The sequence below is a fragment of the Oncorhynchus kisutch genome, linkage group LG21 (assembly GCF_002021735.2).
Source record: "Oncorhynchus kisutch isolate 150728-3 linkage group LG21, Okis_V2, whole genome shotgun sequence".
Classification (NCBI taxonomy): Eukaryota; Metazoa; Chordata; class Actinopteri; order Salmoniformes; family Salmonidae; genus Oncorhynchus; species Oncorhynchus kisutch.
Window position 1 is genome coordinate 33,462,410 of NC_034194.2, and position 16,812 is coordinate 33,479,221.

The 16,812-nt window shown below is 39.9% G+C and overlaps 1 protein-coding gene across 13 annotated transcripts in view; it reads left to right on the top strand.

Annotated features, from left to right (window-relative positions):
- Nucleotides 1-16,151, top strand: part of LOC109866688 (myelin transcription factor 1-like protein) — a 135,865-nt gene extending 119,714 nt beyond the window's left edge. For all 13 annotated transcript variants that reach the window (XM_020455474.2, XM_031800847.1, XM_020455477.2 and 10 more), the window contains one exon: nucleotides 12,742-16,151. In XM_020455474.2, the coding sequence (XP_020311063.2) occupies nucleotides 12,742-12,882 (141 nt within the window). In that variant the 3' untranslated portion in view covers nucleotides 12,883-16,151. The remainder of the gene's footprint in view (nucleotides 1-12,741) is intronic.
- Nucleotides 16,152-16,812: the final 661 nt, after the last annotated feature.

The following is a 16,812-nucleotide window of genomic DNA, read 5'->3' on the forward strand; positions in this document are numbered from 1 at the left end:
ATTGTCAGATTTAATTAAATTGATGAAGTATTGTATATACACACTTAGTACAACCCCACTACACTGTGTTAGTACAACCCCACTCTACTGTGTTAGTACAACCCCACTATACTGTGTTAGTACAACCCCATTATACTGTGTTAGTACAACCCCACTATATTGTGTTAGTACACCCCCACTATATTGTGTTAGTACACCCCCACTATACAACCCCACTATACTGTGTTAGTACAACCCAACTATACAACCCCACTATACTGTGTTAGTACAACCCCACTATATTGGGTTAGTACACCCCCACTATACAACCCCACTATACTGTGTTAGTATAACCCCACTATACTGTGTTAGTACAACCCCATTATACTGTGTTAGTACAACCCCACTATACTGTGTTAGTACAACCCCATTATACTGTGTTAGTACAACCCCACTATACTGTGTTAGTACAACCCCATTATACTGTGTTAGTACAACCCCACTATATTGTGTTAGTACACCCCCACTATACAACCCCACTATACTGTGTTAGTACAACCCAACTATACAACCCCACTATACTGTGTTAGTACAACCCCACTATATTGGGTTAGTACACCCCCACTATACAACCCCACTATACTGTGTTAGTATAACCCCAATTTACTGTGTTAGTACAACCCAACTATACTGTGTTAGTACAACCCAACTATACTGTGTTAGTACAACCTAACTATACTGTGTTAGTACAACCCCACTATACTGTGTTAGTACAACCCAACTATACTGTGTTAGTTCAACCCCACTATACAACCCACTATACTGTGTTAGTTCAACCCCACTATACAACCCCACTATACTGTGTTAGTACAACCCCACTATACTGTGTTACTACAACCCAACTATACTGTGTTAGTTCAAACCCACTATACAACCCACTATACTGTGTTAGTTCAACCCCACTATACAACCCCACTATACTGTGTTAGTACAACCCCATTATACTGTGTTAGCACAACCCCACTATACTGTGTTAGTACAACCCCACTATACTGTGTTAGCACAACCTCACTATACTGTGTTAGTACAACCCCACTATACTGTGTTAGTATAACCCCACTATACTGTGTTAGTATAACCCCACTATACTGTGTTAGTACAACCCCACTATACAACCCCACTATACAGTGTTAGTATAACCCCACCATACTGTGTTAGTATAACCCCATCATACTGTGTTAGTACAAACCCACTATACGGTGTTAGTACAACCCCACTATACAACCCCACTATACTGTGTTAGTACAACCCCACTATACTGTGTTAGTACAACCCCACTATACTGTGTTAGCACAACCCCACTATACTGTGTTAGCACAACCCCACTGTACTGTGTTAGTATACCCCCACTATACAACCCCACTATATTGTGTTAGTATAACCCCACTATACAACCCCACTATACTGTGTTAGTATAACCCCACTATATTGTGTTAGTATAACCCCACTATACTGTGTTAGTACAACCCCACTATACTGTGTTAGCACAACCCCACTATACAACCCCACTATATTGTGTTAGTATAACCCCACTATACAACCCCACAATACTGTGTTAGTACAACCCCATTATACTGTGTTAGTACAACCCCCCTATACTGTGTTAGTACAACCCCATCATACTGTGTTAGTATAACCCCACTATACTGTGTTAGTATAACCCCACTATACAACCCCACTATACAACCCCACTATACTGTGTTAGTACAACCCCACTATACAACCCCACTATACTGTGTTAGTACAACCCCATTATACTGTGTTAGTACAACCCCCCTATACTGTGTTAGTACAACCCCATCATACTGTGTTAGTATAACCCCACTATACTGTGTTAGTATAACCCCACTATACTGTGTTAGTACAACCCCACTATACTGTGTTAGCACAACCCCACTGTACTGTGTTAGTACACCCCCACTATACAACCCCACTATATTGTGTTAGTACAACCCCACTATACTGTGTTACACACAACCCCCTATAAAACCCCACTATACTGTGTTAGTACAACCCCACTATACTGTGTTAGTACAACCCCACTATACTGTGTTAGTACAACCCCACTATACTGTGTTAGTACAACCCCACTATACTGTGTTACACACAACCCCCTATAAAACCCCACTATACTGTGTTAGTACAACCCCACTATACTGTGTTAGTACAACCCCACTATACTGTGTTAGTACAACCCCACTATACTGTGTTTGTACAACCCCACTATACTGTGTTAGTACAACCCCACTATACTGTGTTTGTACAACCCCACTATACTGTGTTAGTACAACCCCACTATACTGTGTTTGTACAACCCCACTATACTGTGTTAGTATAACCCCACTATACTGTGTTAGTATAACCCCACTATACTGTGTTAGTACAACCCCACTATACTGTGTTAGTAGAACCCCACTATAATGTGTTAGTACAACCCCACTATACTGTGTTAGTACAACCCCACTATACTGTGTTTGTACAACCCCACTATACTGTGTTACACACAACCCGCTATAAAACCCCCACTATACTGTGTTAGTACAACCCCACTATACTGTGTTAGTATAACCCCACTATACTGTGTTAGTACAACCCCACTATACAACCATACTATACTGTGTTAGTACAACCCCACTATACAACCCCACTATACCGTGTTTGTACAACCCCACTATACAACCCAACTATACTGTGTTAGTACAACCCCATTAAACTGTGTTAGTACAACCCCACTATACAACCCCACTATACTGTGTTAGTATAACACCACTATACTGTGTTAGTATAACCCCACTATACTGTGTTAGTATAACCCCACTATACTGTGTTAGTAGAACCCCACTATACTGTGTTAGTATGACACCACTATACTGTGTTAGTACAACCCCACTATACTGTGTTAGTACAACCCCACCATACTTTGTTAGTACAAACCCACTACACTGTGTTAGTACAACCCCACCATACTGTGTTAGTACAACCCCACAAAACTGTGTTAGTACAACCCCACCAAACAACCCCACTATACTGTGTTAGTACAACCCCACTATACAACCCAACTGTATTGTGTTAGTACAACCCCACCATACTGTGTTAGTACAACCCCACTATACTTTGTTAGTACAACCCCACTATACTGTGTTAGTTCAACCCCACTATACCGTGTAAGCACAACCCCACTATACTGTGTTAGTACAACCCCACTATACAACCCCACTATACAACCACACTATACTGTGTTAGTACAACCCCACTATACAACCCAACTGTATTGTGTTAGTACAACCCCACCATACTGTGTTAGTACAACCCCACTATACTTTGTTAGTACAACCCCACTATACTGTGTTAGTTCAACCCCACTATACCGTGTAAGCACAACCCCACTATACTGTGTTAGTACAACCCCACTATACAACCCCACTATACAACCACACTATACTGTGTTAGTACAACCCCACTATACAACCACACTATACTGTGTTAGTACAACCCCACTATACTTTGTTAGTACAACCCCACTATACTGTGTTAGTTCAACCCCACTATACCGTGTAAGCACAACCCCACTATACTGTGTTAGTACAACCCCACTATACAACCCCACTATACAACCCCACTATACTGTGTAAGCACAACCCCACTACATTGTGTTAGCACAACCCCACTACACTGTGTTAGTACAACCCCACCATACTGTGTTAGTCCAACCCCATTATACTATGTTACAACAACCCCACTATACAACCCCACAAAACTGTGTTAGTACAACCCCACTATACTGTTTTAGTCCAACCCCATTATACTGTGTTAGTACAACCCCACTACACTGTGTTAGTACAACCCTCTATACTGTGTTAGTATAACCCCACTATACCGTGTTAGTATAACCCCACTATACTGTGTTAGTACAACCCCACTATACAACCCCACTATACTGTGTTAGTACAACCCCACTATACTGTGTTAGTACAACCCCACTATACTGTGTTAGTACAACCCCATTATACTGTGTTAGTACAACCCCACTATACAACTCCACTATACTGTGTTAGTACAACCCCACTATACTGTGTTAGTATAACCCCACCATTCTGTGTTAGTATAACCCCACTATGCTGTGTTAGTACAACCCCACTATACTGTGTTAGTACAACCCCACTACACTGTGTTAGTACAACCCCACTGTACTGTGTTAGTACAACCCCACTATACAACCCCACTATACCGTGTAAGCACAACCCCACTATACTGTGTTAGTACAACCCCACTATACAACCCCACTACACTGTGTTAGTATAACCCCACTATACAACCCCACTATACTGTGTTAGTACAACCCTACCATACTGTGTTAGTACAACCCCACTACACTGTGTTAGTCCAACCCCGTTATACTATGTTAGTACAACCCCACTATACTGTGTTAGTACAACCCCACTACACTGTGTTAGTACAACCCCACTATACTGTGTTAGTACAACCCCACTATACTGTGTTAGTACAACCCCACTATACTGTGTTAGTACAACCCCATTATACTGTGTTAGTATAACCACACTATACTGTGTTAGGACAACCCCACTATACAACCCCACTATACTGTGTTAGTATAACCCTACTATACAACCCCACCATACTGTGTTAGTATAACCCCACCATACTGTGTTAGTATAACCCCACCATACTGTGTTAGTACAACCTCACTATACTGTGTTAGTACAACCCCACTATACTGTGTTAGTACAACCCCATTATACTGTTTTAGTACAACCCCAGTATACTGTGTTAGGACAACCCCACTATACAACCCCACTATACTGTGTTAGTATAACCCCACTATACAACCACACTATACTGTGTTAGTATAACCCCACTAACCTGTGTTAGTACAACCCCACTATACAACCCCACCATACTGTGTTAGTATAACCCCACCATACTGTGTTAGTATAACCCCACCATACTGTGTTAGTACAACCTCACTATACTGTGTTAGTACAACCCCACTATACTGTGTTAGTACAGCCCCACTATACTGTGTTAGTACAACCCCATTATACTGTTTTAGTACAACCCCAGTATACTGTGTTAGGACAACCCCACTATACAACCCCACTATACTGTGTTAGTATAACCCCACTATACAACCCCACTATACTGTGTTAGTACAACCCCACTATACTGTGTTAGTACAACCCCATTATACTGTTTTAGTACAACCCCTCTATACTGTGTTAGGACAACCCCACTATACAACCCCACTATACTGTGTTAGGACAACCCCACTATACAACCCCACTATACAACCCCACTATACTGTGTTAGTACAACCCCACTATACTGTGTTAGTATAACCCCATCATACTGTGTTAGTACAACCCCACTATACTGTGTTAGTACAACCCCACTATACTGTGTTAGTACAACCCCACTATACTGTGTTAGTACAACCCCACCATACTGTGTTAGTACAACCCCACTACACTGTGTTAGTCCAACCCCGTTATACTATGTTAGTACAACCCCACTATAATGTGTTAGTACAACCCCACTACACTGTGTTAGTACAACCCCACTATACTGTGTTAGTACAACCCCACTATACTGTGTTAGTACAACCCCACCATACTGTGTTAGTACAACCCCACTACACTGTGTTAGTCCATTCCCGTTATACTATGTTAGTACAACCCCACTACACTGTGTTAGTACAACCCCACTATACTGTGTTAGTACAACCCCACTATACTGTGTTAGTATAAACCCACTATACTGTGTTAGTACAACCCCACTATACTGTGTTAGTACAACCCCACTATACTGTGTTAGTACAACCCCAAAATACTGTGTTAGTATAACCACACTATACTGTGTTAGTATAACCCCACTATACTGTGTTAGTACAAACCCACTATACTGTGTTAGTACAACCCCACTATACAACCCCACCATACTGTGTTAGTATAACCCCACCATACTGTGTTAGTATAACCCCACCATACTGTGTTAGTACAACCTCACTATACTGTGTTAGTACAACCCCACTATACTGTGTTAGTACAACCCCATTATACTGTTTTAGTACAACCCCAGTATACTGTGTTAGGACAACCCCACTATACAACCCCACTATACTGTGTTAGTATAACCCCACTATACAACCCCACTATACTGTGTTAGTACAACCCCACTATACTGTGTTAGTACAACCCCATTATACTGTTTTAGTACAACCCCTCTATACTGTGTTAGGACAACCCCAATATACAACCCCACTATACAACCCCACTATACTGTGTTAGTACAACCCCACTATACTGTGTTAGTATAACCCCATCATACTGTGTTAGTACAACTCCACTATACTGTGTTAGTAAAACCCCACTATACTGTGTTAGTACAACCCCACTATACTGTGTTAGTACAACCCCACCATACTGTGTTAGTACAACCCCACTACACTGTGTTAGTCCAACCCCGTTATACTATGTTAGTACAACCCCACTATAATGTGTTAGTACAACCCCACTACACTGTGTTAGTACAACCCCACTATACTGTGTTAGTACAACCCCACTATACTGTGTTAGTACAACCCCACTATACTGTGTTAGTACAACCCCACCATACTGTGTTAGTACAACCCCACTACACTGTGTTAGTCCAACCCCGTTATACTATGTTAGTACAACCCCACTACACTGTGTTAGTACAACCCCACTATACTGTGTTAGTACAACCCCACTATACTGTGTTAGTATAAACCCACTATACTGTGTTAGTACAACCCCACTATACTGTGTTAGTACAACCCCACTATACTGTGTTAGTACAACCCCATTATACTGTGTTAGTATAACCCCACTATACTGTGTTAGTATAACCCCACTATACTGTGTTAGTACAACCCCACTATACAACCCCACCATACTATGTTAGTATAACCCCACCATACTGTGTTAGTACAACCTCACTATACTGTGTTAGTACAACCCCACTATACTGTGTTAGTACAACCTCATTATACTGTGTTAGTACAACCCCACCATACTGTGTTAGTACAACCCCACTACACTGTGTTAGTCCAACCCCGTTATACTATGTTAGTACAACCCCACTATAATGTGTTAGTACAACCCCACTATACTGTGTTAGTACAACCACACCATACTGTGTTAGTACAACCCCACTACACTGTGTTAGTCCAACCCCATTATACTATGTTAGTACAACCCCACTACACTGTGTTAGTACAACCCCACTATACTGTGTTAGTACAACCCCACTATACTGTGTTAGTATAAACCCACTATACTGTGTTAGTACAACCCCACTATACTGTGTTAGTACAACCCCACTATACTGTGTTAGTACAACCCCATTATACTGTGTTAGTATAACCACACTATACTGTGTTAGTATAACCCCACTATACTGTGTTAGTACAACCCCACTATACAACCCCACCATACTGTGTTAGTATAACCCCACCATACTGTGTTAGTATAACCCCACCATACTGTGTTAGTACAACCTCACTATACTGTGTTAGTACAACCCCACTATACTGTGTTAGTACAACCCCATTATACTGTTTTAGTACAACCCCAGTATACTGTGTTAGGACAACCCCACTATACAACCCCACTATACTGTGTTAGTATAACCCCACTATACAACCCCACTATACTGTGTTAGTACAACCCCACTATACTGTGTTAGTACAACCCCATTATACTGTTTTAGTACAACCCCTCTAAACTGTGTTAGGACAACCCCACTATACAACCCCACTATACTGTGTTAGGACAACCCCACTATACAACCCCACTATACAACCCCACTATACTGTGTTAGTACAACCCCACTATACTGTGTTAGTATAACCCCATCATACTGTGTTAGTACAACCTCACTATACTGTGTTAGTACAACCCCACTATACTGTGTTAGTACAACCCCATTATACTGTTTTAGTACAACCCCAGTATACTGTGTTAGGACAACCCCACTATACAACCCCACTATACTGTGTTAGTATAACCCCACTATACAACCCCACTATACTGTGTTAGTACAACCCCACTATACTGTGTTAGTACAACCCCATTATACTGTTTTAGTACAACCCCTCTATACTGTGTTAGGACAACCCCACTATACAACCCCACTATACTGTGTTAGGACAACCCCACTATACAACCCCACTATACAACCCCACTATACTGTGTTAGTACAACCCCACTATACTGTGTTAGTATAACCCCATCATACTGTGTTAGTACAACCCCACTATACTGTGTTAGTACAACCCCACTATACTGTGTTAGTACAACCCCACTATACTGTGTTAGTACAACCCCACCATACTGTGTTAGTACAACCCCACTACACTGTGTTAGTCCAACCCCGTTATACTATGTTAGTACAACCCCACTATAATGTGTTAGTACAACCCCACTACACTGTGTTAGTACAACCCCACTATACTGTGTTAGTACAACCCCACTATACTGTGTTAGTACAACCCCACCATACTGTGTTAGTACAACCCCACTACACTGTGTTAGTCCAACCCCATTATACTATGTTAGTACAACCCCACTACACTGTGTTAGTACAACCCCACTATACTGTGTTAGTACAACCCCACTATACTGTGTTAGTATAACCACACTATACTGTGTTAGTATAACCCCACCAACCTGTGTTAGTACAACCCCACTATACAACCCCACCATACTGTGTTTGTATAACCCCACCATACTGTGTTAGTATAACCCCACCATACTGTGTTAGTACAACCTCACTATACTGTGTTAGTACAACCCCACTATACTGTGTTAGTACAGCCCCACTATACTGTGTTAGTACAACCCCATTATACTGTTTTAGTACAACCCCAGTATACTGTGTTAGGACAACCCCACTATACAACCCCACTATACTGTGTTAGTATAACCCCACTATACAACCCCACAATACTGTGTTAGTACAACCCCACTATACTGTGTTAGTACAACCCCATTATACTGTTTTAGTACAACCCCTCTATACTGTGTTAGGACAACCCCATTATACAACCCCACTATACTGTGTTAGGACAACCCCACTATACAACCCCACTATACTGTGTTAGTATAACCCCACTATACAACCCCACAATACTGTGTTAGTACAACCCCACTATACTGTGTTAGTACAACCCCATTATACTGTTTTAGTACAACCCCTCTATACTGTGTTAGGACAACCCCACTATACAACCCCACTATAATGTGTTAGTACAACCCCACTACACTGTGTTAGTACAACCCCACTATACTGTGTTAGTACAACCCCACTATACTGTGTTAGTACAACCCCACTATACTGTGTTAGTACAACCCCACCATACTGTGTTAGTACAACCCCACTACACTGTGTTAGTCCAACCCCGTTATACTATGTTAGTACAACCCCACTACACTGTGTTAGTACAACCCCACTATACTGTGTTAGTACAACCCCACTATACTGTGTTAGTATAAACCCACTATACTGTGTTAGTACAACCCCACTATACTGTGTTAGTACAACCCCACTATACTGTGTTAGTACAACCCCATTATACTGTGTTAGTATAACCCCACTATACTGTGTTAGTATAACCCCACTATACTGTGTTAGTACAACCCCACTATACAACCCCACCATACTATGTTAGTATAACCCCACCATACTGTGTTAGTACAACCTCACTATACTGTGTTAGTACAACCCCACTATACTGTGTTAGTACAACCTCATTATACTGTGTTAGTACAACCCCACCATACTGTGTTAGTACAACCCCACTACACTGTGTTAGTCCAACCCCGTTATACTATGTTAGTACAACCCCACTATAATGTGTTAGTACAACCCCACTATACTGTGTTAGTACAACCCCACCATACTGTGTTAGTACAACCCCACTACACTGTGTTAGTCCAACCCCGTTATACTATGTTAGTACAACCCCACTACACTGTGTTAGTACAACCCCACTATACTGTGTTAGTACAACCCCACTATACTGTGTTAGTATAAACCCACTATACTGTGTTAGTACAACCCCACTATACTGTGTTAGTACAACCCCACTATACTGTGTTAGTACAACCCCATTATACTGTGTTAGTATAACCACACTATACTGTGTTAGTATAACCCCACTATACTGTGTTAGTACAACCCCACTATACAACCCCACCATACTGTGTTAGTATAACCCCACCATACTGTGTTAGTATAACCCCACCATACTGTGTTAGTACAACCTCACTATACTGTGTTAGTACAACCCCACTATACTGTGTTAGTACAACCCCATTATACTGTTTTAGTACAACCCCAGTATACTGTGTTAGGACAACCCCACTATACAACCCCACTATACTGTGTTAGTATAACCCCACTATACAACCCCACTATACTGTGTTAGTACAACCCCACTATACTGTGTTAGTACAACCCCATTATACTGTTTTAGTACAACCCCTCTATACTGTGTTAGGACAACCCCACTATACAACCCCACTATACTGTGTTAGGACAACCCCACTATACAACCCCACTATACAACCCCACTATACTGTGTTAGTACAACCCCACTATACTGTGTTAGTATAACCCCATCATACTGTGTTAGTACAACCCCACTATACTGTGTTAGTACAACCCCACTATACTGTGTTAGTACAACCCCACTATACTGTGTTAGTACAACCCCACCATACTGTGTTAGTACAACCCCACTACACTGTGTTAGTCCAACCCCGTTATACTATGTTAGTACAACCCCACTATAATGTGTTAGTACAACCCCACTACACTGTGTTAGTACAACCCCACTATACTGTGTTAGTACAACCCCACTATACTGTGTTAGTACAACCCCACTATACTGTGTTAGTACAACCCCACCATACTGTGTTAGTACAACCCCACTACACTGTGTTAGTCCAACCCCGTTATACTATGTTAGTACAACCCCACTACACTGTGTTAGTACAACCCCACTATACTGTGTTAGTACAACCCCACTATACTGTGTTAGTATAAACCCACTATACTGTGTTAGTACAACCCCACTATACTGTGTTAGTACAACCCCACTATACTGTGTTAGTACAACCCCATTATACTGTGTTAGTATAACCACACTATACTGTGTTAGTATAACCCCACTATACTGTGTTAGTACAACCCCACTATACAACCCCACCATACTATGTTAGTATAACCCCACCATACTGTGTTAGTACAACCTCACTATACTGTGTTAGTACAACCCCACTATACTGTGTTAGTACAACCTCATTATACTGTTTTAGTACAACCCCAGTATACTGTGTTAGGACAACCCCACTATACAACCCCACCATACTGTGTTAGTATGACCCCACTATACAACCCCACTATACTGTGTTAGTACAACCCCACTATACTGTGTTAGTACAACCCCATTATACTGTTTTAGTACAACCCCTCTATACTGTGTTAGGACAACCCCACTACAACCCCACTATACTGTGTTAGGACAACCCCACTATACATCCCCACTATACAACCCCACTATACTGTGTTAGTACAACCCCACTATACTGTGTTAGTATAACCCCATCATACTGTGTTAGTACAACCCCACTATACTGTGTTAGTACAACCCCACTATACTGTGTTAGTACAACCCCACTATACTGTGTTAGTACAACCCCACCATACTGTGTTAGTACAACCCCACTACACTGTGTTAGTCCAACCCCGTTATACTATGTTAGTACAACCCCACTATACTGTGTTAGTACAACCCCACTATACTGTGTTAGTACAACCCCACTATACTGTGTTAGTACAACCCCACTATACTGTGTTAGTACAACCCCACTATACAACCCCACTATACTGTGTTAGTACAACCCCACTATACTGTGTTAGTACAACCCCACTATACTGTGTTAGTACAACCCCACTATACTGTGTTAGTACAACCCCACTATATTGTGTTAGTACACCCCCACTATACAACCCCACTATACTGTGTTAGTACAACCCCACCATACTGTGTTAGTACACCCCCACTATACAACCCCACTATACTGTGTTAGTACACCCCCACTATACAACCCCACTATACTGTGTTAGTACAACCCCACCATACTGTGTTAGTACACCCCCACTATACAACCCCACTATACTGTGTTAGTACAACCCCACTATATTGTGTTAGTACACCCCCACTATACAACACCACTATACTGTTTTAGTACAACCCCACTATACTGTGTTAGTACAACCCCACTATACTGTGTTAGTACAACCCCACTATACTGTGTTAGTACAACCCCACTATACTGTGTTAGTACAACTTCACTATACTGTGTTAGTACAACCTCACTATACTGTGTTAGTACAACCCCACTATACTGTGTTAGTACAACCTCACTATACTGTGTTAGTACAACCTCACTATACTGTGTTAGTACAACCTCACTATACTGTCCTGACAATGTTTGCAGCTGTCAATGTCCTTCCCTGACCAATTTTCATTTCCATCCTCTCCATTCTCTATGAAAACAAAATGAATTGATCATCACAATGAAACCATACTGAATCTGACTGCTGAACGTACACTATGTACCATTGTCCTTATTGGTTCTTTTTTTCCCCTCGCAGGAGCCAATGAATGAACAAAACTTTGACACTTATGTGAGTACTTTGACAGACATGTACACCCATCAGGACCAATACCAGAGTCCAGAGAACAAGGAACTATTGGAGAACATCAAACAAGCGGTGCAAGGCATCCAAGTGTAGTAGCCTATCTTCTGGCCAAAAGGCCCAGTCTGAGGCCAAATCAAATGATGTTAAAGCAACAAATAAAAGTCAAAAGAGAATGGATTATGATTGTTGCTGCTGTTATTTACCGTAGTATTTCTTTTATTCATTATGCTGTAATGCTCTGAGCTCCATTGTAATGGGTTTTCTGCCTTGCTTTAAAAATAGTTCCCAATGGCAAAAGTTTCAAAGAACATTCACGTTTTGTACATTTTCATATGACCTAATATAATGTGATGTACTGTTTATAGCTGCTAATGTATGCACATTTTAGTGTATATGTATTTATTAATTGTAAGCTTGTATCATTCATTATTTTAACGATATTGATAAAAAGGACAAAACTGAGTGCCACGGGTAGGGAGCCAGATGAGGGCAATGTGAGGACCAATCAGAACTGAGTGCCATGGGTAGGGAGCCAGATGAGGGCAATGTGAAGACCAATCAGAACTGAGTGCCACGGGTGGGGAGCCAGATGAGGACAATGTGAGGACCAATCATTTTTAGATAAGCTTTTCTCTAAGTATGTCATAGAAAACAAAAATGACCTTTGGTGTGAAGATTGTTTAATGGATGTAAATGTATTGATTTTTGTAACAATGTTTGAAAAACTCTTTGTCTTCAGTGGTCTGTGTGAACACTAATAATAATGTCTGTGTTTAAATCAAGTTTAAGAAGAAACCATGTATAAATATGACACATTTTAAACATCATGACACGGAAACTGCTAACTGGTCCAACTCCCATAACCTAGAATGACTATACTTCATTTAGTTGGAAATAAAACGTTTTAGTAATCTGTGTTGTTAAAAACACACAGTTAGATGTCTAACTCCCATAACCTAGAATGACTATACTTCATTTAGTTGGAAATAAAACGTCTTAGTAATCTGTATTGTTAAAAACACACAGTTAGATGTCCAACTCCCATAACCTAGAATGACTATACTTCATTTAGTTAGAAATAAAACGTCTTAGTAATCTGTATTGTTAAAAACACAGAGCGAGATGTCCAACGACCAATGGCTATGGAAAATATAAAGGAGACAATCTAGCATTACTAATTTATTTGAATTCTATTGAATACTTAGTAGGACCACTTATCAGCAATATTGGTTTAACAATGATTACATCACTTGTTTAGATATGGGATGCAATCGATATAGAAAAAGTTTGGGTATATGCAATTTCTTATAAATGAAATTATAGCTGATAAAACTCTTTTTACTAACAATGTAAATGTATTAAGTTTTGTATAAATCTTTTAATACAATCATGTTTTAGAAATTCAACATGGGGAGATCAGTTCCAAAATGAACGATGGATGAGTTAATGAGTTTCGTTCTTTTCATGTTACATTTTGCACAGGGACACCTTTGTTTCCATGTTTTGATGTTTTGATTGAAACTTAAAGAGGTACTTGAAAGCTCAAATCGATGGTCAGAGGTTTTGTAGAAAAGTTATCTTTACAACGGCTGATTGATGCGCTCGACTTACAGGGTCAACGTCCTTCATTAATCATAGTATATTATTGCACTTGTTCAGTTGAAATGTCTTTGCGATCATGCATCTATGTGTCTGAGCCACAACACATTACATGAGACAAAGACTGCTCTTTGATTCAGTCCTAAAAGTGAATATATTGGTAAAAAAAACATGTTATTGATATCCATTATAACAGCAAAGAATGCTAACCAACAACAGTGACATTGGTAATAGTGGTCCATGATTGTTTCTATGATTGATGACAATTTCATGAGAAAATTGCAATCACTTTCTAGGAGACAACCTTAATACATGTATTCATAGTACTTAAAGGCCCAATGCAGTCAAAAACATGATTTTTCTGTGTTTCATATATTTCCGCACAATGAGTTTGGAATAATACTGTGAAATTGTGAAAATTATGATAATGCCCTTTTCGTGTAAGAGCTGTTTTAAAAGACTGCCTGAAATGTCTGCCTGTTTTGGTGGGATGGGAGTTTTGGCTGTAAATTAGTTAAAAGACTAATAAGAAAGCGAGTTCCAAATCTCTCTGCCAATAACAGCTAGTTTTCAGTTTTCCCTTCCCCACTCGGATCACTCCCAGACAGTCCAAGAAAAATGATTGCTTGAGAAATTGCTCTTTGCTGAGAAGCTATTTTTGTTTATTTTTGACCATTTTAATTGAAAACAATCACAGTAACCTACTTGTTTCCCAGAAAGGATTTGATATTGATATTAAAAACAGCTGAACTGGACCTTTAAAAACACCATTATAATGCAATGTAAGTGTCAATGTCAGCCCCCTATAATGCCGTTATCTTTTAAACATCAACCAACTGCAGTAATCTACCCTTACATAGTATGTACTTATTACTAATTCAATTTCCTCTACACATTGGCATAACCATGTGACTTGCACTTGCTGAAGATGACTCTACTAATGGATTATAAATGTGTTCTTAATACAGTTTATCGTGCATGCACTTCATGCGAGTATGAATATGGGTAAATAGAGAGAATGATTCACGTAAGAGATATGTGGAAGTAAGTTTGTGTGTGGAGTCAATGAGACAGAGCTCCGTGAGTCAAGTTCACTTCAGACAACCCTTTTTGATAGTCAACCTGAGGGTGCTATTGTCATTGACCTGATCTCACAGGTGGAATGTGGATTTCTACTAGACTAGAGGTCCACATTCCATATGACTCCTCATGTCCGTGTCTAAAGCTTTGTGTCAGCAGCTTATTGCCAATATAGCAAAGCTTTAGACAGATCGACAGCTTCTACTATTTTTCTTTAGTCAATTATTCTTACTGATACAAAGGAAATGGAAATTTAAGCACAAATCTGCTGCTCACCAACAGTCAGTTCATATTGTAATATCAAATGTTAAAGTTTATCTGTAATTATTTACATACAGAACACTAACATGTCACATGCTAGAATGCAGAATAATTTTCGTATGAATATTTGGGAATTTGTGAATTTATTAAACTGCTACAATTATCATTTCTTTTGAGTAATGCTTTGATGAAAATGATTTTATACTAAATGTATTTCCTTCTCTCCTTTCCCCTCTTGCAAACTTTCCAACTTCATTTTGGTACCACATGGCATGATTTTTGTTGATCTATAATTTTTGTTGTAAATGTTTAAAATCACAAGTTGCTATGATATTTCATTTGAAATTGTGACGTTTGTACGATTTTTATCATGCTGGTGTTAACATCTCTTACTCTGAATAAAACGTGTGTTGCAACACTAACTTGTACTGTTTCCGAAAATGATTGCCTCAAACATTGTTGAAGAAGAGTATGAGAAGAGAAATAGCCTCGTCAGAGAGCATTGGTGCAGAGTCACTTACCTGACTTGATCAGAGCAGCTGCAAGTTATGTGAAGCTAGCCACAAAAAAGGATTAGCCACAATAGTGGAATTTACGGTTTGCCTTTAAAATAAACTTCTCTCAATGAAAGTCAAGCAAATAATATACATTGTGGAATCATGCCATGATGGAATAGATGATGCTAAACGAGGTTGGAATGTTCTTATATAAATTCAACAAAAGACAATCATGTGTTCATTTGACAAAAATCTGTTGAAACCATTGGATGTATCAGACTTTAGAATAGCATTAGGGGCATACTTATTTCACTGTACAGCATCATCTATGCATTGTGGATCAATGACATGTGGTATCAGTCTACTGACTTCGTGACCCCCAGAGAACATTAGCCGTAGCTCTTATTACAGGACTCTGAAACCACTGTGAATTTAGCCACATGTATTGTACCAGTCAACCTACTATGTGTATTTCATTGATCCCCAATCATTAGGTAAAGCTGCACAGTGCAATATGAATGTCAATGCACACAATAGGCTGACTGGGGAGGTGATTTCCCAGTCAAAGTCCCGCAATAAGAGCTAA